This window comes from Fistularia commersonii, chromosome 4, assembly GCF_037954325.1.
Source record: "Fistularia commersonii isolate RoL2024-O1a breed Wild chromosome 4, RoL_Fcom_v1.0, whole genome shotgun sequence".
In the NCBI taxonomy this organism is placed as follows: Eukaryota; Metazoa; Chordata; class Actinopteri; order Syngnathiformes; family Fistulariidae; genus Fistularia; species Fistularia commersonii.
The window spans coordinates 12,024,188-12,047,862 of NC_141287.1; the positions used below are offsets into that span (position 1 = coordinate 12,024,188).

General features: G+C 44.6%; 1 protein-coding gene across 1 annotated transcript in view; it reads left to right on the forward strand.

The window, feature by feature from the left end:
• The window catches only part of ramp1 (receptor activity modifying protein 1), a 32,828-nt gene extending 11,328 nt beyond the window's left edge, over positions 1-21,500 (forward strand). Inside the window, exons 2-3 of the mRNA XM_086145319.1 lie at positions 11,846-11,981; positions 21,135-21,500. Coding sequence (XP_086001445.1) covers positions 11,846-11,981; positions 21,135-21,390 — 392 coding nt within the window. The 3' untranslated portion in view covers positions 21,391-21,500. The remainder of the gene's footprint in view (positions 1-11,845; positions 11,982-21,134) is intronic.
• The last annotated feature ends 2,175 nt before the right edge of the window (positions 21,501-23,675 follow it).

The window sequence follows — 23,675 nt, forward strand, 5'->3', positions numbered from 1 at the left end:
GCGTTCCCGATCCATTCTTCTCTGGGTGAGGAGACCTGAATGGAACCAGCAGAACGTGATGTTCCTTTCAGTGGGCGGGAGGTGGTGGTGGGGAGGCAAGTCAGGTCGCTATGATGGCACACAATTTTCCTCCCTGATTGGCTGCTAGCGGGGCCTGCTAACATGCTAGCATTAGCAGAGGTGATACATCTGGCCGCCATCTTTACCCCACACGCCTGGGGCAAAATGAGACACCAATCAGACACCTGGAGATGCCGGGGTCCTAGACCTCTATCCTGGAACCCCCCCGATGATGGTCACATCTATAAAAAGAAAGCAATACACCGAAGATCCCTTTGAGGAACTCTGCAAAGTGAGCTCTTCATCCCTCTTAATCTCGCCGCTCCCTTATTGCGCCCCCTTTTCTCCTCCGCTCCCCCCTTTCAGCGACGAACGACCCCTCGGGATTACACCCCATCACCACGGCGACGCCGGGTTGATCACGAACGGCAAGGAGCAAAAAAAAAAAAAAAAAAAAAATAGCTCGGACGTGACTATGACTTCTTCATTGTAGTATTTTATAAAGTTCTCACTACTTTTCCTCTCCGGATTATAATCTGGCCTTGGATTACACCAGGATAACCAGAGGATTGATTAAAGAATGCGATAAAATTAATCCTAATCAGAATATTGTTGATAATAATAGACTCGCCGACCACATCAGATGTTGTTGATAATCCTTGTCGTTTTGTTTGGTGTGATTAGATAATCCCGGAATTGAAGCGGCTCCCACTTCAGCTAAAAATAAAACGGCGTGGCCACGAGTGGAACAACAAGGATGAGGAGATTTCAGGCCGTGGGCTGAAAAGTACAAGCCGACGTTTTCTACTCGTCGGTGGCGAGGACCCCACCCCCCGCCCCGTCGCCGTGGTAATAAGCGTATTAGATGGTAGGATCTCGTGCTAATCGACGGGATCTCTGGAATTAATCTAGATTTGATCGCGGGGGATTCGATTGCAAAGGTCATTAACTCTGGATTTAGAAACCTCGCAGCCACCGGTTCCTCTGCGATAAGTGGTCTGATTTTGATGTGTTTAATTCTGAAAACTGAAATAATGACTTCCTGTTTAAACACTGGTGGTTTCCTGGATATTAAAAGCGGTGCAGATGCTGAATGGATGAATGAAAGAAGGGATTATGCAATTTTAATTTGAGAAAGACCCCCAGAGGGATTATATCGCTCTGAAAAATGTCCAATTCTAGTTTAAACTGAATTTTTTGAAAAGGCGCCACTGTTTCCAGGGTTACCAGTTAACTATTTTTCATCACAAGCCCGTCTTAAACCATCCAGATTGTTTTTTTTTTTAACTACCCGACTCTTCCGGCCCCGTTGCCTCTCGTCCTCCATCCACGGCGGATTAAGCTAATTTTGTTTGAAATCAAGCCCCCGATCCGTTTTAAATCCGTGGTTAACTTCGGAGACAAGCAGGTGAGAGACTGTCAGGAATAAAACAGATCCGGACCCCTTGCGCGAAGAGACGGAGAAACTACGTGCTAACACATGGATTAAATCGCGCAATGATTGAATCAACGTGGATTTTCCGTTGAGGATTAACAGCTGCACTCATCCATCTTTTCATTTAATACATATGTATATTCATATATAGTATATACATGTATTTTACTCTGGTCAGCCTTCAGATGCACTAAAGCTAATCCGCTATTCAAGAGTTTCAAGGCACATTCATAGATATTTATAGCTATTTAGCCGAAATAAAATTCAGTAGCTTTACTGCTGAATACACCCCCCCCTCCCTCAACTACGTCGGTGATATAAATAAACATGTGCACGATGTAGAATCATATCCACTGATCAGGCTAAAAGCAGTGTTAGAAAGAGCGATTCTTGCGTGCAATACGGCACACGATTCTGCTACGCTAACTCTTAGAAGAGTGGCTTCCCCCCCACCCCGAAGCCACCCCCCCCCCCCCCCCCCCCCCCCCCCACATGCCGCAGGGGGGGTGCGAGAGACATACCTGCTAATTAGCATGCCGCAACGGCATTTGAAGACTCTTTATCTACAACAAAAAGCATATGAGTAAGTTCAGGGTTTCCTGTAATATGTATTTGATCATTTATGATAGCTACCTTTCGCCTAAGGAACTAACAAAGCCAATCACCTTCTCCCCCAAACTCGAGACTACAATAAGAATAAGAACAACTTTATTTATCCCGAACCGAAGGAAATTGTTGTGCCAGAGTTTTAAGTAAAACATAACAATAATAAATAATAGTAGGAAGGAGGGACAATAAGAAATACAAATAAAACAATAAAGTGTTAAAGTCAAGGCTATAAAGCGTTTTAAGGTCTTAAAAGATTTGAGTTGTTAAGCAATGTTTTCTTAGCGATGATAGACGTCTTTAAACTACCTGTAAATGAGAGGGTGAGTGGTTGGATGTCTCCACATGATGCGGGAATGACATGAGATGAACTTTATTGATCCCAAGATTGGGAAATTATTTGGCAGCACCAGCAGCAGCGTGACAAACAACAAAAACATACAGTTTCTTGACTATTGAGCACACTTGAATGTAAGCCCCACCAGCTAAAAATAAAGGAACATATACAGGACTGTCTCAGAAAATTAGCATATTGTGATAAAGTTCTTTATCTTATGTAATGCAATTACAAAAACAACAATGTCATACCTTCTGGATTTGTTACAAATCAACGGAAAAATTGCAGGCCTTTTATTTAATATTGCTGATTATGGCTTACATCTTAAGAAAACTCAAAAATCCTATCTCAAAATATTAGAATATCATGAAAAAGTAATTTTTGTTTTTTTAATTGCATTACAGAAGATAAAGAACTTTATCACAATATTCTCATTTTCATATCTGTATATTTGTACATATATAGGCCACAGGTGTCTCCATTGTAATGTGAGATATTTACTCAGAAACATCTTTTTTTTTTTACATGTAATTAAACAGTGCCTGTCACATGGCAGATGTAAAAGATTAATAATAAATAACACAAGAAGTCCATCCATCCATCCATCCATCTTCTATCCCTGTTTCTTCCTACTCCAGCTGATCGCTATCTTCATCTTCTTCCTGCGCACTAAAACCATCGAAGTCGTCTTCTTCAGTGTCGACCTGAGAATTTCACAGTAATGTCATTGGTCCAGTGTGATGAGGCTTAATATTTTGGCGGGATGAAGCCAAAAACTTCCATAAATTAGATGCATCATTATTTAAGCTGCAGTGTTCAAAACGTGTGGAAAAAGTAGCAGCTTATAGTCCGGAATTTACAGTAATAATACAATAGAATAACATGAATTAAAATTAAAGGGGGTATAAAAGTATGATTTCATCATCTGGGAGTGTCTGCCATTCTGTCCCACATTTTGCTAGTTTCTCAGCACGGAGAATAATTATTCCATGGAACCGGCCTCCGCCAGAAATAGTTTGGTGCTGTTTCGATATTATACACTAAGAGCATTTAAAATTCTGGAAGTACAGGGGTCCCTTAAGATACGAATCACTTTACCTACAAATTTTTTTTCAAATACGAAGCATGATTCGAGCAAATTTTTTCCGTGAAATACAAAAAAATTCACGATATGAATACGGCATCTTCTGAATTGGCACTGCTCTCACCCTGAAGAACACCTTGCAGCTTCCAGAGTCCGGGTAGTTCATACGGTATGCGTATATTGTATTGTGTCTCTTGTGTGATGTCGTTTTATACCTTTGTGCATCTTTTTAATAATAATCCCGAGCCCTAAGAAGGGAAGGTGTAAACCCCGACAGAAGATGCTTTCTATGAAAGTTAAGCACAAAATAATAGCGAAGCACGAACGTGGTGCACCTGTGACCAATATAGCACATTAATATAATAATATAATTTGTTCCGAATTAATTAATTTTCTGTTATTTTAAATGGGGAAAACTAATTAAAAAATACAAAGAAAAATTAACATACAAACCCACGTCTTGAACGAATTCAATTCTGTATCTTAAGGGATCACTGGATTTGCATTGATTCCTATAAATGACTCACATTTTGTTATACATATTTGCATCTATACCTCATATATGATAGAAAATCAATGCAACGTGCAAACAGGCAACATATGAGTGAACGGTTGCTAGACTAAATATGAAATATGAAGATTGAATGCCTCTATAATTGGCCCCGTGATCGACATAAGCGGAATAGATAATGAATGGATGAATTAGTGAATAGATTAAGCTCGACTGGAGAAGAACCAGGGCTTCAATATTTTAAAAGGGGGTTTTGTACAGCAGAGAAAAAAAAATGGAAAACTACAACTGGGCAGATGTTTCCCGGCGGCGGTCCTTGTTGTTCTAGAGCTTCTAAAAGTGGTTCCGGGAGGAGCCACGAGCCGGGACCCGCTCGGCTGCATCAGCCTGGAAAAGATTCGTCACCCGGTAAAAATAATCGCCCAGAAGTAGCATCTCGACGTTTTGAACAAAACACCGGGTTAGATAATCCTCACCTGGACCTCCCGGGTCGAGAACGCCGGGTTTCGCAGGAAGCGTCTGGAACGCGTGGGTTTATTTTATATTATTTTTTTCTGTTTAGAACCGGCGGAACCTGAATGCGGGGAAAAAAAAAAAAACAAGCTGCTGAGGGAGCCGCTGCTGCTGCTTTTTCTTCTTCTCCGTGCTGGAATCCTGACTGAGGCATGTTTTTTTTTTTTTTTTTTAAAGTCAGGGCAGTGGGCGGTTTGATGCGAGATCGGTCGCCGGCGCCGATGCACTCAGAAATTATTTGGGTTGGAAAGGCCAGGAGGATGATTTCCTCCCTGGTGAATCATCGGCGATCAAGGTGTCAACGGAGGGAGAAACCATTACACTGGGGGGCTCAAAAAAATGGATGGAGACACAAACCATAAATCAATAACTACAGAAAAACCTGTCTCTCACATACATATATACACACACACACACACACACACATATGTATATACAAATATATGTATACATACGTACAAATTGATGCATATACAGTATATATGGACATATATATACACATATATTTATATGGAAACACACACACACATACTGTAATTTCTGGACTATTGAGCGCACCTCAATATAAGCCGCACCAGCTAGCCAATGGCTATTTTGGGCTTCCTCCTGCGCACTAAAACCAAAAAAGTCGTCTTCTTTGGTGTCGGAGTTGAACAGACTCGGTCATTTCATCGGTCCAATGTGACGAGGATAAATGTTTTCGCGGCGTGAAGCTCATTAGCCCCCCCCCCCCAAAAAAAAATATCCATAAAGTAGCCGCACTGTTGTTTAAGTGAAAAAAGAAAAAAGTCGCGGCTTATCATCTGGAAATGAGGGTATATATCTATTTTTTTTAACCAAATCAACCTGGCTGATATTTTTTCCAAATACAAGTGATTTCACAAACCAGGGAAAAACTGCGAGTGATTCAACAACAGACAAAAATAATCTGATCACCAGGATTGGGGGGGGGGGGGGGGGGGGGGGGTTATTCCGGGATTAGGAATATTTGGCACCCACATGTATGCATCAGTGTGGGATTTACATTCTGAGGAGTTTGGAGGACTTTCTGCATCGACACAGTGTGAATAATCGCGCCTCATCACTTGTTCAATCCACAGTAGAAACACTCATTTAAATCTGTGGGATTAAAAGGCAGCCGGGATTTTCTCTCCTCAAAATGAATATAAAAAAGGAAGAAAAGCGGCTTGGAGCTCCAGATTAATGGGATCAATTTTCTGGATTATTTGGAAGCAGGTTTGGGTTTAAATCGCTGCAACCTGGAGTAGGAAGATTGTAGCCGGGAGTTTAAGTTAAATAAATCTTTCAGGGGAGGAGAGATCATGGCTGTAGGTGTCTGACTCGAACCCGAGTGCGTCAGGGCGGCACAGTTCACCCAGCCAGACCCAACGAACAATCGAATCGAGCCAGAGGTTAAACCGCAGTTCGCAGGTGAGGAAGGACACAGGAAGTTCTTCGGAGTTGTTGCCCCGTCTAATGGCTTCTGTGACTTGGCACGGGACAGATTGCAGCTGGCAACTCAGAAAAATAGACGGAAACCCATTTCTTTCAATGTTTTGCGTGTGTCCTCATACGAGGCCAATGAATAAATTGAGCTGTATGTATGCTAATCTCGGCAGATTACGCAACGCCCCGCGTTCTTTCGGGCTTCCCCTGATAAATCAACATTTGCACTGGCGGCCCGTCATTAGCGTGCTTTAATTAATCCACTTCCTCGGGATGTGAAAAACCCAGAGTTTGCCTGAGAGTCCCTGAAGGCACCGGCGGGGGGAGTGGTGATTTCATATTCCGCTGCTTTTCTGTTTTCATGAGGGGCCTGGGACTTCTGAAGGCTCCGCGGAAGATGGAGGGAACTTCACTTCAAGCGCGGCGATTTCCATTTTTTTAAAGTACCTAAGTACCCTGGAATCGTTCATTTATCCGTCAACCCTCGGATGGCCTCTGCGAGAAATGTGCTCCAGGCTCCCAGAAGAAAAATGACGTCATTCTGGTGCCGCAAGCTTGTTCTCGATGCAGAACTTTATCCTCGCGAGGCGTCCGGGACCTAGTTTGTGATCTGAAATTTCAGAAGTGGAGTCAGTCCCGTTTCTCTGCTGGCGCAGAGGGTAGCTCAAGGAAGGTCATTTCGCTTGAGGGATGAAAACCCATGTACCATCTAGTAAGGCATACCAAGACCAATGGCAAGCAATTCTTGGAAAGAGGCAAAAGATAGCGACACCTTGGCAACCAACTGGCAAAGGCCGAAAGCCATGCAGAGGGAGGCTCCATCCTCACAATGCTGCATTCTTGTGATTTCCATCAGATTCCTCCAACGATTAACACTGCTCACATGTGGGCGGGGCTTATGAGGAGCTCTGCACTTGAGTTTCCCTTGAAATGTCACGACCAGGGCGATTTATTTTTGCTCTAGCCAGCCAAGGAAAATGAACACATTCCCCTCTCCTTGTAGAATATCTGCAAACACGACATTTGGCCACTCGGATGAGGGGTGAAACGTCTTCAGGTAAAGAAATTCAAGTCCAGTTGCCACAACAAGAAGATTTTGACAAGAATTCACCGTGACCTGTATGACTGAGAACCTCCACAGACCTCTTAACGCTAGTTTTCAACAAGTACCATCGATGAGGAAGCGCACACATAGTGTACTCTCCTGATTTGTCCCAACAGACTCTTCCTCTTGCAGACCTCTGAACCACCCCGACAATCCGATTCTCAATTCGGTAAAGTGCCGGGGGACTTGTGGAAACTCGGTGAGTATCCATGGAGACAAGAACAACAAAAAAATAATAAAAAGAATAAGAAAAATCCTACATGAGATACGTTGACATCAGGATCGGTCTGACAGTAACAAGAACAGCTTCAGACAGAAATTTTTAGGAACTACCTTCCTCCAGGGGAGAAAGCAAGAAATTGGCTGAGCAGTGACCACAGTAATTTTTAAAAATGGCGTTCTGTTAGACGTATCTTGGAATGGGCGTGGCTCGTGAGTTCCACCAGACACCTCAGTCACATGAGTTCCTATGGAACCGTGTAAAGCCGCTGGTTTCCATGCTGTCCGAATGCACCGAGAAATGGCCCCCTACCCGCAAAGCTACATGGAACTGCAAAGCGTTCCTCCAAATTGACCAAAAAACACACCCGGTTGTCCGATTCTCAGCCACACTCAATACTTCTGTGATTTATCTTTTCATTTTCAGGCTCCGGGACTCTTGTCCCAGCTCGAAACACACTCAAACACCCTAAGCCGCAACCGGACTAACAAGCAAACAACAGCGGCTCACCTACGTTCTGCAACAGCCGGTCCTCAGGGTTACAGGGTTGTGTTCCAGGAAGCTTGCGTCAGCACGTTGACGAGTTTCAGAAAGAAAATAATCCAAAGGGTCGTTCACAGGATCCGGTATGAACTTCTTGCATGGCCTGGTGAACTTCTACCCTGCTGGGAAAATGTCTGCCTTTGGCTGACAGGCCAGAAGTAGCTTTGTACTTCCTGTGCAGGTCCTTTCAAAGTAAAAGGGCTGCAGTCAGGTTGGTTGATTTGGTCAATTTCTTGCACAGTGGTTCATCCTGTTGCCCTCTGGGAAAAAGGTTTCTGGTTTGATTCTGACCAGAATGCACATGTTTTCTGTCTTCTTCATTGAAGACCCCTCATGAGAGTAGCAAATGATACAGTAGATACAGTAGAATAGCTAATGATACAAAAAATATGCATAAATACTCACATAGTTCAGCTGAAATGATGATCTGCTTGTCTTAAGATGACTTTCTGTAGTGGGAGAAGTCACTTGTCCAACCCCGCCACCCCATAAGACATACCGAACATGTATATATATATATATATATACACATAAACATTGTGCATCGAAGTATATTTATTAGTTTGTATGTTAGCATGTATGTGTATGTTTTAGCAACATACATGTGAGATGATTCAGACTATTTGAGATCCAGATGCCCTATTGGAGCCTCCTGTAAGGAGTGAAAGGGTCCGTCGCCCCTTTGTCCTTTATTAATCCGCACCCGGATTAAACCAATGCAGCAGGAAACGGCAATTCTGCACTAAATCCTCTTTCCATGGCCGTTTCAAAATCCGGTCCCCGGGTCACTCTGTAGGCAGCACTTTCTAGGTGCTCTCAGATCCATGCCCCAGCGCTCAGATACGCCATTCAGGCGCATATCTTTGTTGGCCGAACCGCGGCTTAGAATCGGGGAATAAGAAGTCAGAGTTGATCGGTTCCTGCCGTCTCCAAGCAGCGAAAACAGGCGGGGGCCATACATACTTGTACGACTAATGGCCTCCTTTGTTCTGAATGCTTTGGAATAAATGGGAAGAACAGCCTCTGCTGATGCTTAAAGAAACCTCTGTTACATTAAAACCCCCCAGATGAAGCAAGCATACCGGATGGAAGCATCAGAGAACTACTTGCAAGCCCTCAGTTACTCGCATTATATGTGGTACTTTCCCACAACTTTAGAAGAGCTGGAAGTGCCATTAAAACTCTCGAAGCGAACACTGAGGCAGGACGAAGAGGAAGTACCGAAGAGTACTGCAAAAATATGTAGCGAGTAGCGAGTGTAGGACTATTTACCTGGTGAGTGTTCCCTCTGTTCATTATGCAACATTGGATTTTTAGCTCGGACGACTGACGAACACACGGGCTGGCCTATATTATATATAGATCGATCTGCATATATATATATATATATATATATATATATATATATATATATATACGTACAAACATATAATTTTGAAATAAGCTAACTCTGTGGCTGCAGGGTCCTCATGTATCTATATAAATAGGAAAATACAGATTATAGATAATACATATACATATTTATATATAAACCATTTGCATAGCATTAAGATACTGTAGCGTGTGTTTGTGTATACATTTTATATATATATAAATTTTTTTATATGATATCGTAAAGAAATATTACATTGATATATTTAAAGATATATATATATATTACATATAATGTATTAAATATTACATATAATGTATTAAATATTAAATATAATATAATATTGAAGATTAAATATTTATATGTATATGCTGTCTGGATTGTGTGTTTGTGTATACATACATACATGCATATATATATATATATATATATATATATATATATATATTTTACGTATGAAGTCACACGCACACTACATATGTGTGTGTTTATGTCTATACATATGCTGTGTGTATATGTATATATTTATATATATATAAAATGAACGCCTAACCGTTGGCTGCATATTTCTCCCCCTCGCGTTTTTACTTTTGTTCGCTGTCGTGACAACAAGCGATATTAGCCCCGCCTCCCTCTCGATTTTCACAGCTAACATTTAATTGGCACGCCCTGGGAGCTGCCGCCAGGAGCCTATCACAGAACACTCCTACTTCTGTCCCAGCCAAGACTTTTAGCGAACGAGAACCGGGGAAGCCAGGGTGCACGATCAGGATTAATTGAGCGGGAAATGGCCGTCGGGTTACGGCGGGGGTCAGGCAATCAGGGACAGGAAACATCGGCGGATGATCCGAAGTGGGAATAGGGCGACGAGGCTAAGAATAGACGGGAGGAGACCTGGGAATAACAGGAACACTAGGAATCCGAGGAGGATCTGGCCACTTTTAAAGGGCAGGGAATGCCGGAATGTGCTTTCCAACAGGCGACTAATCACTGACACGGCACTCCTGAGGCTCGTTGGAGGGGCCTGTTGGAGAAAACAGCTGGGAAACTGAACAAAAACAGGAAGTGAGGCAACACTGGGAAATAACACAGATGTATAAAGGCAACTGGATACAGTGTTGGAAAGTCCAGTTGCGGGCTAGCGTATCCCGTTAGCGTATCTCGTTAGCTATATGACAATTTTGCCTCCTCGTATTTCCAACGCCAAACTCATCTTGGCCTCACTTCCTTCTACCTCATCCCGCATTTCATTCAATTTCCCTCCATCCTACTTCTGCGTCCTTGTTGGACACCAACCATCCCGGCATCCTTAGTGTTTTCAATTAGCAAACATGAGCAAAACAATCAATATGGAGGACCAGCTCCACACCTTGTGGTGGGATACAATTGATTTGGTTTTGACTCAGATTTGAGAACATTAGCGACATTAGCTTTGCTGGTCTGCCGTTAATGAGTTTGTGTAAAGATCCAAATGAATCGGAGCGCCGTCGGACATAGATTTGAGCATGAACCGGGATTCTGTTCTCCATATGCACGGCTCCATGTCGGGCTGCTGCCTTTTAGAGCAACCCAGAGGTGAAAGGTCAGGACAAACGGCAAACAAACGGGCAAAAATATGCCAGCTCGGTATCATATTAGGAAAACGTCTGGCTCCTGTGGGACCGTGATTGGAGACGAACTGCGTGGACAGTGATGAATCACACGACGTCCCCGGTTGGTACTTAAGTCTAATTTTAGTCGTGGTAGCGGTCTGGGATCGTTGATGTCTTCAGGTCGGCGTGCGCTGGCTCAACCGCCCTGGCGTCCCTTTGACCATCTAAAGATCTAAAGCTACTTTCCCGCCGTAGGCTGACAAATATAGAGACCCCCGGGGGCAGCACAGTATAGCCTGCTGCCGCCAACATAAACACCGCCATTACATTACATTACAGTCATTTGGCAGACGCTTTTATCCAAAGCGACTTACAAAAAGTGCAGTTCAGTCACCGAAGATCCAAAGTACTAGTAGTCTTAAGTCAGAAATGACCACTCAACCAAATAGCCATCTCAAACCATATACATACATACATTCATTTCATCATTCTTTTTTTTTGGGGGGGGGGGGGGGGGGGGGGGGGGTTGGAGGTTAAGTTCGATCAATAGAGTAGTGCTTGATAAAGGGGTACCGAGAGGTACCGCCACCGAAGAAGATGGCCTCCTTGACACAAACAATGGATAAGTCACTGAAAGTTTGGGGTCTCTGCTTGTATCCATACATAATAAGCCCAAAAACAAAAGCATTGGGAGCTAAAAACGTCACACCTGTTGACTTTCTTTGTTTTTCGAGAGAACATTAGTGTGGCTTCCTATAGCGTGGCTGTGTCTCAGCTGGTAGGGCCAGGCGTCGTCCTAATGGGAAAGTTCAAGGTTCTCCTCATGCTTGCACATCAAATCTTCCTCAGGCAAGAAGCTGAACCCCCAAGTAACTCAAGAGTGGCCTGGTTAGCGCCTGGTTCTGCTTTGCAGCTTGAATGTGTGTGAATGGGTGAATGCTATCTGGTTTAAAGCGCTTGTGAGTGAGCGCTATATATGTGTAGATCATTTTCAAGTCACGCTCCCCTCCTTCTCCCCCAGTGAGCCACTGTGTGTCGGCGACGGGCTGCGGACCCCACTACGCCTTTGCCATCGAGGAGTTCTGCCTGGCCAAATTCAGAATTGACATGCAGGAGCTGGACCAGAGACGCTGGTGTCAATGGGAGGACACTGTCGAGTGAGTGGGACACACACACACACACACAGTCAACCACTGGCATCGTCCGGAACGTATTAAACACCCCCACACACACACACACTCCCCCACCACCGCCATAGTTTGGTTCTTTAAAATGAAATGAAGAACTTTGTTTCTCCAGTCTCAATAGAAAGACAACTGCTGCTGCCTTTCCAGTTGGCCTCTCCTGAGTCATACCAACAATGTAATTGTGGTAAGGGTGGTTAAGGTTCACCCTTAATGAGCATCCCTTTAACACCTAAGATCTCCTATGGTTGCTAAGTTACTTACTATCAACAGAAATCTCAATATTTATGAGCGCTGCTTCGTTAGCAGGATCAAATCCAATTGCGTCATCAGTGTACCTCATGATCAGAGGTGATTTGGAAATAGCAATATTATGCAAGGGGCCATTGGGATCTACAGACGGCGTCTACTGGATGCCAGCAGCTCAAGGACATGGTCCAATAATTACGTTCTTTGGATCCTTCTTTGTTGTGGCCATGAATTAATAACAAGTTGCAGAGGCTAATGTGTAACCTGTTTGCATACCGCGTTGGATCGGATCTTTTAAGTTCCCATGATCGGTCACATCCCGGGGTCCTTGTAGCTGAAGGTATCAAACCAACACAAAATCAACAGTAAGCTAGCCAGAAAGAATCACGGACCCATTGACCGAACCAATCTGGATTATTCTGGATCTGTCCAAACAAGCCCCAGAAGGCTCACACTGCTGGGACTCTGGAGCAGAAACCCCGCCTGAGTCCTTTGGGATTCAGAATGTGCTGTATCCATCACCGTCCAACGGTGACTGATCTCCTGGACGCCCTGATTTGAATAATTGATTGAGCCCTGCAAAGCCTTCATGTTTCTCCAGGCGCCAGAAGCCTCCTCTTCCTCCCGTGGTTGGGTGGAAGATCCCAAGATTACCGCGATATTCGGGTTTTCAGTAAAAAGATCACGGAAAGACTCTCGATTCAAAGCATCAGCCCCTCATTCGGCTCGGGGTTGCCATTGGCAACCCATAATTGGACAAATGGCCGAGTTCTTTTATTGTCCTTCTTACTCCCGAGCTATTTTGGCACAACCCAAATCCTCAGCCAATTAAAAACCTTTGAGATTCTGATTTCGTTCCCTTCTGATCCTCTGAGCCCGAAGACGATGAGAGGCGGGGCTTCACCCTGTCAATCACGGGGACATCGTATCATTATGAAGTTCAAGCTATTGAAATCCATCCGCAAATTTCAGTCTCAGGGTCAGAGTTGGTTCTAATGCGGCTCCCGGGAGGGATCTCGAACACATCATCTGCAGAGAGTTTAATCGCCGCCTCGGAGCCGAATATGAATAAATTGGTGACTAATCTAATGTCGGCGGCGACCGATCCTGCAGAGGCACTTCCTGTTTACCGCCGGGAGAAAAAAGGCTGGAAACATTAATAACTCAATGCCCATTTTTCATTGTTTTTTTTTGTCTGGAACGCCATTTGTTGAAAGCTCTATAACTGGTGGAAAAGTCAAGGTGTGATCCAGACACCATGTGATACTAGCTCGCCGCACATGTGCGTTTGTATGTGTACACACACACACACACACACACACACACACGAGCCGCCCCCTGACCAGTAACCTCCTTAGAAGTTGTAACACCGATCACACGGTTCCAGGGAAACCAGTTTATGAATGTGCTAATTCCCAAACAGCTGGTTGCCTTGACGACCACCTAGCTGAGTGCAGCGTAAAGTACAACTATGTGTGATTATGGCAAGATAAAGGGGACGGTGGGTGGGCGGGGCTAACAGAGACCGTGGATGAGATGTTGAGTTAAATGGAAACCAGAGCCTTCCCACTTGTGGACGCCGGCGTGGAGGAACGGCGTTAATAATGCACACCGCCATCGACAGCTCCGCAGAACCGACGGGACACTAGGAGGATGATGATGATAATGATGACGAGGAGGAGAGGGGTCTATTTTGGGAAACCAACACTTCATGAAAAATGTAAGCGAGACATTTAAAAGGAGGAGCGGAAGCGCAGGAGCAAAACCTCCACGGTTTCCACTCAAGTGAATAGGAGGCTTAAAGGCAGAGGAGACCTGGGTGCAGAGGAGGACCAGCCTGGAGGAGATGCCCGGGGCCGGCGGGAAGCGCCGCCTAGTGGTCGTGATGGCAACTACCCGTGGGTGGGTTTTATACCATGACCGGAGAACTAGTTTAGCTGTTGGATCACTCATTTGGTTTGCATTTCAAACAAACAAGCAGCATGCAGATTAGAAGTATTACATGTGTGTATGTATACATATATATGCATGTAAATATGTATATATGTATGTATATGTGTGTGACTATATATATATATATAAGTGTATGTATACAGTAAAAATAATGGATGAATGAATGGATGAATGCACACATACAAAATAAGATTAAGGTATATATGCATGTATACATGTATATGTTGGTGTGCATGACTACATAAATGTATGTTTATATATCTGTATATATGTGTGCATATGTATGTGTGTGTACACATGCACATATACATATATATATATTTATATATACCATAAAAGAGTGGCTGTAGAAATATAAGCATTTGTTTGAGACTTCGGGCTCTATATGCAGTACAAGTACAAGCTGGAGGGGGAGCCAATCCTGGCTGCCGCTTAGGCGAGAGGGGCGGGGCTTAACCCAGCCCAGGTAAGGGCCAGGTTCCATATATATATATATAAACCTTGCTGTTTCCCAAATTCGGAAGAGGGGTAGAGTAGGAGACGTGCTCATGGTTGACTCCATCAGGAGGTTCAGCGTATCTCAGTGGGTCTCTAGACCAGGGACGTGCACACACACACACACACACACACACACACACACACACACACACACTTGAACGTTTGAACCCCGTTAGAAATCCCCTGTGGCATTTTTGGCGACAGGAAGAGCAAGCGTCCTCCTACTTGACATTTCCTGCCCAGCTGTGAAATTGTTGACATTTCGATCCTTCTTTTATTTTGAAAGGACGCCGTCGTTGCTTTGCTTTTTTTTCGTTGGCGGCGCGTGGAGCCAGGGGCCGGGTTCAAGGCCTCGTCCTGCGTCAGACGTTTGGATTGGTTGATATTCTCACAACACAGTATCTCCTGCCCCCCCAGAAGAAAACCCCTTCTGTCATCATGAACTTCCTTTATCGAAACTGGCATTTCACCCTTCACCCTGTTGAAATGATCACAATCTATCAGTCAGGTTAAGTACCAGCTTGACCTCACAATTAGTGGCGCTGCTGCTGCTGCTAGCATAGCTTATAGCGTTGTATCAGCATGCAGACTTGGGAGTTGTAGTTTTTGTAGTTCCCATTTGTGAAGAAAATGCTTGCTAGCACTAATACTAATAAAGATTGAGCCTTAAAATCATTCTTTTAAGAACTGAATTTGTCCTTTTTGTGGAAATTCAAGGGTAGCTATTCTTAGTTATTCGTCTTGGGACCTGTAGTTTTTGTAGTTCCCATTCGGGAAGAGAAGGCTTGCTAGCGCTAATGCTAATAATGATGGAGATGTCTTAGATTTTAAAATCTGAATTTGTCCTTTCCGTGGAAATTCAAGGGTAGCTTTTGGGGCTGAACGTCATTCACCTTGGGAGTTGTAGTTTTTGTAGTTCCTGTTTTTGAAAAGACGGATCGCTAGCAGTAATACTAATGAAGAAAAAGTCCTTGAACAGATGTTTCAAAGTGCGGCCACGCGATTATACAAATTAGAAATTCAGGTAATCCTCTGCTAATGAATATGTATCGCACCTCCACACACACACACACACACAGACACACACACACACACACACACACACGTGCACAGGTCTGCAGGCGGCTGAAATTATTCTCCTTGCCGGCAAGTTAAGCTTTCTTAAATTTCAGTTTCGAGTCTGTGTAAACAAGAGATAATGAGACACAAATCGTCCCCCGAAGTTCACATACAGAGCGACGATCTGAGGTGACTCACTTCCTGTTTGACCTTCTTTGGCCTTCTTTTTTTCTTTTTCCCGCTGCGTTCGTCTCGAAGTTACCACCGCCGAAGACTGTCGACCCCAATTGGCCACCGAGCCTCCGGCAGAAGGTTGTAAAGTGTGTGTTCCCCTCCGGCAGTGTGTGTCGTGGATGATCGACTAAGAAAAACAGGCGACAGGTGCAAACATGGCGGAGGTGTCCGCATTCAAACAAGAAATTGAAATGGTTGCGTGCCAACCTGGAGCTTCGGGGAACGAAGGGCGGTCGCAGGAAAGGAAGGGAAACCGTTTTCTTATAACTGTGACAAAGCTAGCTGATAAGAAAGGCTAATTTGTGGTAACGTTGTCAGCAAATAGCTACTTCCTGGTCTGGAGCCTATCCCAGCTGTGATTGGACAAGAGGCGGGGTTCACCCTGGATCCATCACAGGGCCACACGGAGAGACGTACAACCATTCACTCATTCAAGCGTCAGGTGATTTAAACTCCTGTAAAACGGAGAACCTTAGTGGGGGTCATGGGGAGATCCTGTAGGAGTCCAATCAGGGATTTTCTTGCGCCAAAATCATCCTGCAACTGTCGCCATTTCTTCCGGAGCTGATGTTTCCCCGCAGCTGCTGGAATAAACTGCGGTGCTGTTTGAATGACTGGCCGCGAACCCTTCAGGCGCGTCGGCTCCTGCGTCACCGCTTCCGATTATTATAAAAGTCCTGATATGATGTTTTCTGATTAATCCTAAAGGAGGCCGGATCCCTCCCCTGTCCCCTCGGGAGGGTGGGCCGTTATAAATAGCTCTTCGTCTTCCTCCTTTACAGGAGGGGACTGTGCACGGCGGCTCTGGCCGGGCGCCCTTGCACGCTCGTCGGCCGCCCGTGATAATTTAAAATCTCTTTCGCGGATGAGTTCACATCGGGTTACGTGTGAAGCTCGGGGGTGGGGGGGGTTACAAAATAAAAAAGAAGCTAATTGACGCCCTCTTTCCAGAGCCATTTGTGAGGAAGCGGCTGATTGGGCGTTGATCAGGAACTGATTGCGGCGTAGATTTTTTTTTCTTTTTTCCCGCCTGGCTATAATGGCTTGATGACAGCCAGTGTCGCCTTGACAACCCCCCCCACACACACATCCCTCCCCTTCATTATTAATTGGAAAAGTGAGTCAAAGCAGCGCTCAGACAGAAGCAGCGCAGTGACTCACGACCCTGGATGGACAGGAAGGAGGCAATATGACAGCCAATCTCTGTCCCCATTACTCATAAATAAGGTAAATAGATCCATAAATCTATATATATATTATTTAATACGTACGTTTTTGTTCGTTCTTCGTTCCTTGGTTTTGAAGCCAAAATTTGAGGTTAGAGGCAGCTGTCACTCAAAGGGTCAGCTGTCAATCAAAGGGGCCAGACATGGAGACATCCCATCCCCACCTACGGACAGTCATCAGTCAACCTGCTGGATGCTTTGGACCAGGAGGAGAACCTAGAGATAGAACCACCAACCTTCTTGCCAGCAGGCCAACGCTGCAAACCCGTCCTACAGATACATCGGACGGGTTTGCAGAGATGCACAGATACATACGTTCACCCTCTCATTCTCTTGCTATAAGGGAGAAAAATAGTTGACAAAAATTTTTTGTTACATAGTTCTGATCATAGCAAATGACTTGTATAATACTATTTCATTAATACTTTGTTACTTTTTAGTTACTATTTTGCTTACTCTGCACTCCCCCCCGGTGGCTTGACAGACACAAAGGTGTTCCATGGTGACTGGTTTGATTGACAGATGAAGACATCCTTTTTTTTGTTGTTCTATTATCCTTATACAGGACTGTCACAGAAAATTAGAATATTGTGATAAAGTTCTTAATCTTCTGTGATGCAATTACAAAAAAAAAAAGTCATACATTCTGGATTCATTAGAAATCATCTGAAATATTGCAAGCCTTTTATTATTTTAATATTGCTGATTATGGCTTACATCTGCAGAAAAATATCTCAAAATATTAGAATATCATAAAAAAATAATTTTTGTTTTTTTAATTGCATCACAGAGGTAAAAGAACTTTATCACAATATTCTAATTTTCTGAGACAGTCCTTTATATTTGAATTTTATGTAAGCGTGTGCATGCGTGTTTTTTTCCAGGCCTGCACACACACACACACACTCGTGTGGTCAAATGATATCCCTGACTTCCTCTGTGATTGTAATGTACAATATTTAGAAGACACCTTGAACTGGACGGCGGCAGTGCAGGAGGAGGTCAAGCGAGGCTAAAAGGGGGACGGAGAAGAAAATGATGGAAATGGACGTGGATGTTCGGGATAAAATATGATGTTCTTTTCCATCTGCTTCATCTCCATAACCCCCGCGCCGACCGCTCACTGTGAAACACTCATGAACGCATTCATACATGATGCATTGGTGCCTGTTCCTTCTGCCTTTTTAGCACACAAACACACACACACACACATGTGCACTCACACACACACACACGTATGCACTCTTAACCCACAGAGCATTGGAGTCCATCCCTTGGGTTGAATGTTAAAAAGACATCACTAGGGGTTAGCAGCAATGAGGTGGCGCGTTGAGTTCTTGGCTAGTTAATAACAAGTTAATTGTGACTTAATCGCTGGTTTATCATCAGTTAATCATTCGTGAATCCTTGGTTTTTAGACAGTTTTAGTATTTCGCTGTGAATTCTGGCCCCTATATTCATAAATCCACGCCGGGCTGATCCGGTTCTCGTGTTCCGGTCTCGTCCCCTCGGCTTCCTCCTTCAGACCCGCCTCCTCTTCATGGACCATCAGATGCTGGGGAGATACTCGATATAAAGATGGGAGGAGCAAGGAGGAGGAGAAGAGAGAGAGAGAGAGAGAGAGAGAGAGAGAGAGAGAGAGAGAGAGAGAGAGGGAGGGAAGATGAAAAGTTTATTTTTCTAGTGTGACTTATATAATTATTTGGTTACCTATCTATCTATTCCTCCATCCATCTGTCCACCCATCCTTCAGTCTGTCCATGTGACCATCCATCCATCCATCCATCCATCCATCCATCCATCCATCCATCCATCCATCCATCCATCCATCCATCTGTTCATCCATCCATCCATCCATCCATCCATCCATCCATCTGTTTGTCTGCCCATTAGTCCAATTGTCCATCCATCCACCCATCTTCCTGTTAATCCATCCATGTGTCCACCAATCCTTCAGTATATCCATCTATCTATCCATCCATCCGTTCATCCATCCATCCATCCTCCTGGTACACAGCAAAGGTGTCCCTGTCAGCTCCTGTTGATGGAGCAGCTTTGGACAGCGCTCTGCTCGCCGGCATCGCCGTGTTTTGTTCTCAGTCGGCAGCTCATAAATATTTCCCCGTAAACGGCGGTGTGCCTCGGCAGCGCGGCCAGAGTTCCTGTATTGCCCTGCGCAACACCGGGAGGAAACATCAGAGGAAGGAGGTGAAGGTTCTGCAGTGCTGGTCCGACGCCAACCAGCCCCGAGCTGTTTACATTCGCATCCGGGGAAGGTTCTTACATAAGGAGGGGTGAGAGTCGACCGAAGGTTTCCCGAGATCAGCGGGAAAACTGTCAGGCGTGCGCCGAAGCTCTCCCTCCTCTTGTTTCTCGACCCGGGGAGAACTTTCAATCTCCCGGTCGATCTCCTGGAGGGACCAGAATGAACCCAGGGAGAAGGGAAAATTAAGGGACTGAGCCAAAGCCCGGGCCGCCACGTTCTGCCACGTTCTGCCGAAACCACTCGATTCGTTGTCAGAGACCGTTGTGTCCTCAGCTCAGACGACTCCTATTTCTCCCCATCTGCTCGCTCTTGTATGAGAAAGTTAGAATCCTTTGAATGGAGTTCTGCAGGGATCTGTCTTTAGACCACATCGCTATTTTCGAAGAATGTCCGTAGCATCTTTTAATCGGTAACCTGAACTTCGTGATGTCTCGTGGACAGTAATACTGTCTCTCGCAAACAAGGACACAAACAAAACAGAAAACCGGGAGGTGTTAGCATAGCAGGATGAAAGATTAGCTTGTATAATCAAGTTAAAACAACAACAGTATGCATTTATCATAAAACTTTAGCATGCCGTTTACGTTCCATACTGGGCACTAACAGACAATTCCGCCGCCATGTTGCAATCACGATTTTTGGTGGCTTATCAACCGCTAATTTGCATTTCTTTTACAAGTCCGCATCGTATTTGCCTATGAGCAGGTCACACTGTCAGATCTGTGTGGTATCATTCCGGAAATAGTTGCATTCTGGGTATTTGTTGGTCCACTTCCTGTTACGGGGGTTTTGAGGGGTGGCATTATCCCCATCCATACAAACACATATGATTTAATCAATACTGCAAACACACACACACACGTTCTGAGAACGTCAACATCAGCGCTAGTGTTAACTGTGCAACACTTACCAGACCACAAAGCTAATGCTAACACAGGTGACTAGCATTCACAAGTGGATATCATCACAGCATAATGGTGTTGCAACTTCTAAATATCCTCCGTGTGTAATCTATTCCGCCTCCCTATCGACACACACACTTGATACACATATGTACACCTTGTCCAACTTTTCCTTCCAAAATGCTCTTTCTCAGCGTAAAACTTATAATTTTCATCTGTGAAACTGGGTCCAGCGGACCTGGAAGTCCAGCCACCTGCAGATCGGTGGCAGAGCCTCCTCGGTTCTGTGTGATGCATTCAAGCGCAGCGATCTGGGTCGGGACAAGACACCACCGATCCGTCCGTTGACTCAAAACAGTTACATATTTCATAACAGCTACATGTACAATATTTGTTCATACTCTTGTGCAGTCCTTATCTTTCACTTGTTACTTAAGACACTTCATAGTTTATTTGTATTTCTTACTCTCCCCTTCTTTTTTTTTTTTTACTGTTTATACAATTTTCTACTATTATTTATAATTGTTATATTTTTCTGGTAACCCTGGCACAACAATTTCCTTCAGGATCAATTAAGTTGTTCTTATTCTTATTATTCTTAAACACAAACTTTAGTCAGTGAGTAGTGTCTCTGTTATGCTCCAGTAAGTCGTAAAAGTACAATCTAATTACCGCAAACTCTCCTGAGGGGTGATGTGAATTTTAAGAGTTAAATCCAACATTTTTGTTTGCTCCGCAGGCTCTACGGCGAGCTGACCAACTGCACGTTTCTGGTGGCGTTCAAGATGGATTGTTTCTGGCCCAACCGGCTGGTGGACGAGTTCTTCATCCGCGTCCACCGCCACTATTTCCACAACTGCTCGCTGTCCGGGCGACTCCTGAAGGACCCGCCCAACTGCATCCTGGGGCCGTTCATCGCCGTGCCCGTCGCGGTCACCCTGCTCATGACGGCTCTGGTGGTGTGGAGGAGCAAACGCAGCGAGGGGATCGTGTAGCGGCGGGAGAGGACGGAGGGCGGACGGAGGAATGTAAAAAAAAAAATACCGCCTGGATCGGCACGGTAACAGACGGGCGACTAATCGCCGCAAGGGTGGTGTTACCCGGGGAACGGAGGGGGCGGGACTTCCTGTTTACGACGCCGACCTCGCCTTTGCTCATAGGGAACAAAACCAGAAACACCAAGCCACCGTTTCCATCCCAAGTTCCCCACCATACGGTATCAGCTTGACGTGGCGCCGAAAGCACAGGGACGCCAAGGTACACATTCAAAATAGAATAAGAAAAAGACGGTTATCCGGTTTCCAGAAACATGCAGGAGGCTCATTGGCAACCCTAAATTTTCCAGAGGGGTGAATGAGAAAGGGATGGACAGTTTTTACAAACAAACATGAGTCCCACCGACAGAAGTTTTTAAAAAAAAAGCCACGCCAAACCGACAGCCGCTGTTGAAAATGGGCTGTCAATCAAACACTGCTAAGTGGAAACCGGTGGAAACCTGCATGTGTGTGTGTGTGTGTGTGTGTGTGTGTGTTTCTGTCAAACCTTTTCAAAGCTGAATGAGACACTGGGAAAAATTAACTATGTCTTTTGCCGTTTTTCATTCGGGGAAGCAACACACACACACACACACACACACATAGGATCTGAAATATCAGAAGGATGAACAACAAAGGGATGAAGTCTGGGAGTAATGGACGGCGCCAGCCGACGCACATGTGCGTAAAGCCGCCTGGAGCTGCAGCCCCCCCTCCACTTCCTCCTCTCCATCATTGGTTTTTGTACCCCCCCCCCCCTCCCGTCTGTTCCTGGGAAGGGGTCTTCGACCTGCCCGTCAGCAGCAACGCGCTGCAAAACACACGCCCACTCCTCTCTCCTCGCCGCCGGACTCGGCGCTTCGTGCCAAAAGAACAGGAGACGACTCGGGTTTTGATCTGGCACGTGTTTTTTTTTTTGTTTTTTTTTTCATTTTTCCCCTGCCGCTGTTTTTTTACGCGAACGGGAAGACTTCTGAGGACTGGGAACTGGGTGGGGGGGGTGTATGTGATGACGGAGAAATGTCTAATAAAAATGTTTCATTGGTGTGTCAGATTCAGCGAGGACTGGCTGCGCCGCGGGATTCGCTTGATTTTTTTACTTTGCAGCCGCGATCGGCTGAACCGATGGACGGGCCTCCCGGGGAATCTCGGGTTCACTCTTTCATTTCATCCTCTGCCTTTACTTATATAGTTTTTGTCGCATGAGACAGGCGGCTGCTGTGGATCTGTACTGTAAGAAGTACAACAAAATGTGGAGGAAGTGGAGGAAAATCAACAGGAAGTTTAATAAAATCTGTTGGGAGTGAGAAAAAAAACAGGAGGAAGTGTAAAAAAAAAACCAAGGGAAGTTCAAGAAAGTGCATCGGAAATGTATGAAAATCTACTGGAAGGATGGATACATATATATATATATATATATCTATATATATATATACAATAAAAGAAAATGTACAGGAAATGTATGAAAATATACAGGAAGTGTAAGATAATCAACTGGAAGTGGATGAAATATACTGGAAGCATAAAAGGAAAGTGAGTTAAGTGTGAGAATAGACACAGGAAGTATAAGAAAATTTACAGGAAGTGTAAGAAAATATACAGGAAGAGTAAGGACATGTGTGAAAATACATAGGAAGTGAATGCAATTATACAGATAGCGTTAGGAAACTTGATTTTCTTACATTTCCTGTATATTTGCATTCACTTCCTGTGGATTTTCTTGCATCTCCTCTGCATTTTTGTACCCTTTCTGCAGCTATCATAAGAAACGATGGATTTTCTTACGCTTCCTGTATGTTTGCATTCACTTCTCGTGGATTTCCTAATGATAGCTGCAGAAAGGGAACAAAAATGCAAGAGGAGATGCAAGAAAATACACAGAAAGTGTATGAAAATATTCAAGCAGTGTAAGAATATAAACAAGAAGTGTCAAGAAAGATGCAGGAAGTGTGAAAACAATTCCACAGGAACATACAAAAGACTACAGCACGGGACCCGAATTTTTCAGGGAACTACAGGGTTTTTTCAGGGTTGTTGACGGTGACAAGACCGAGGCAAGCCGTGGTCAGGAAGGTGGGTTATAACTGACGTCAGGAGGAACCTGGAGAACTTTGAGAGGAGGAGAACCCAGGTAAGAGAACATGGAGATGTTTGTTATGTGTCCATTGGCGTTTCATAGGACAGATAGTAACGCCCATGGTGCCAAAGTCAATTTAGCAGAAAAAGTTGGGTGACAGCGTGTGTGT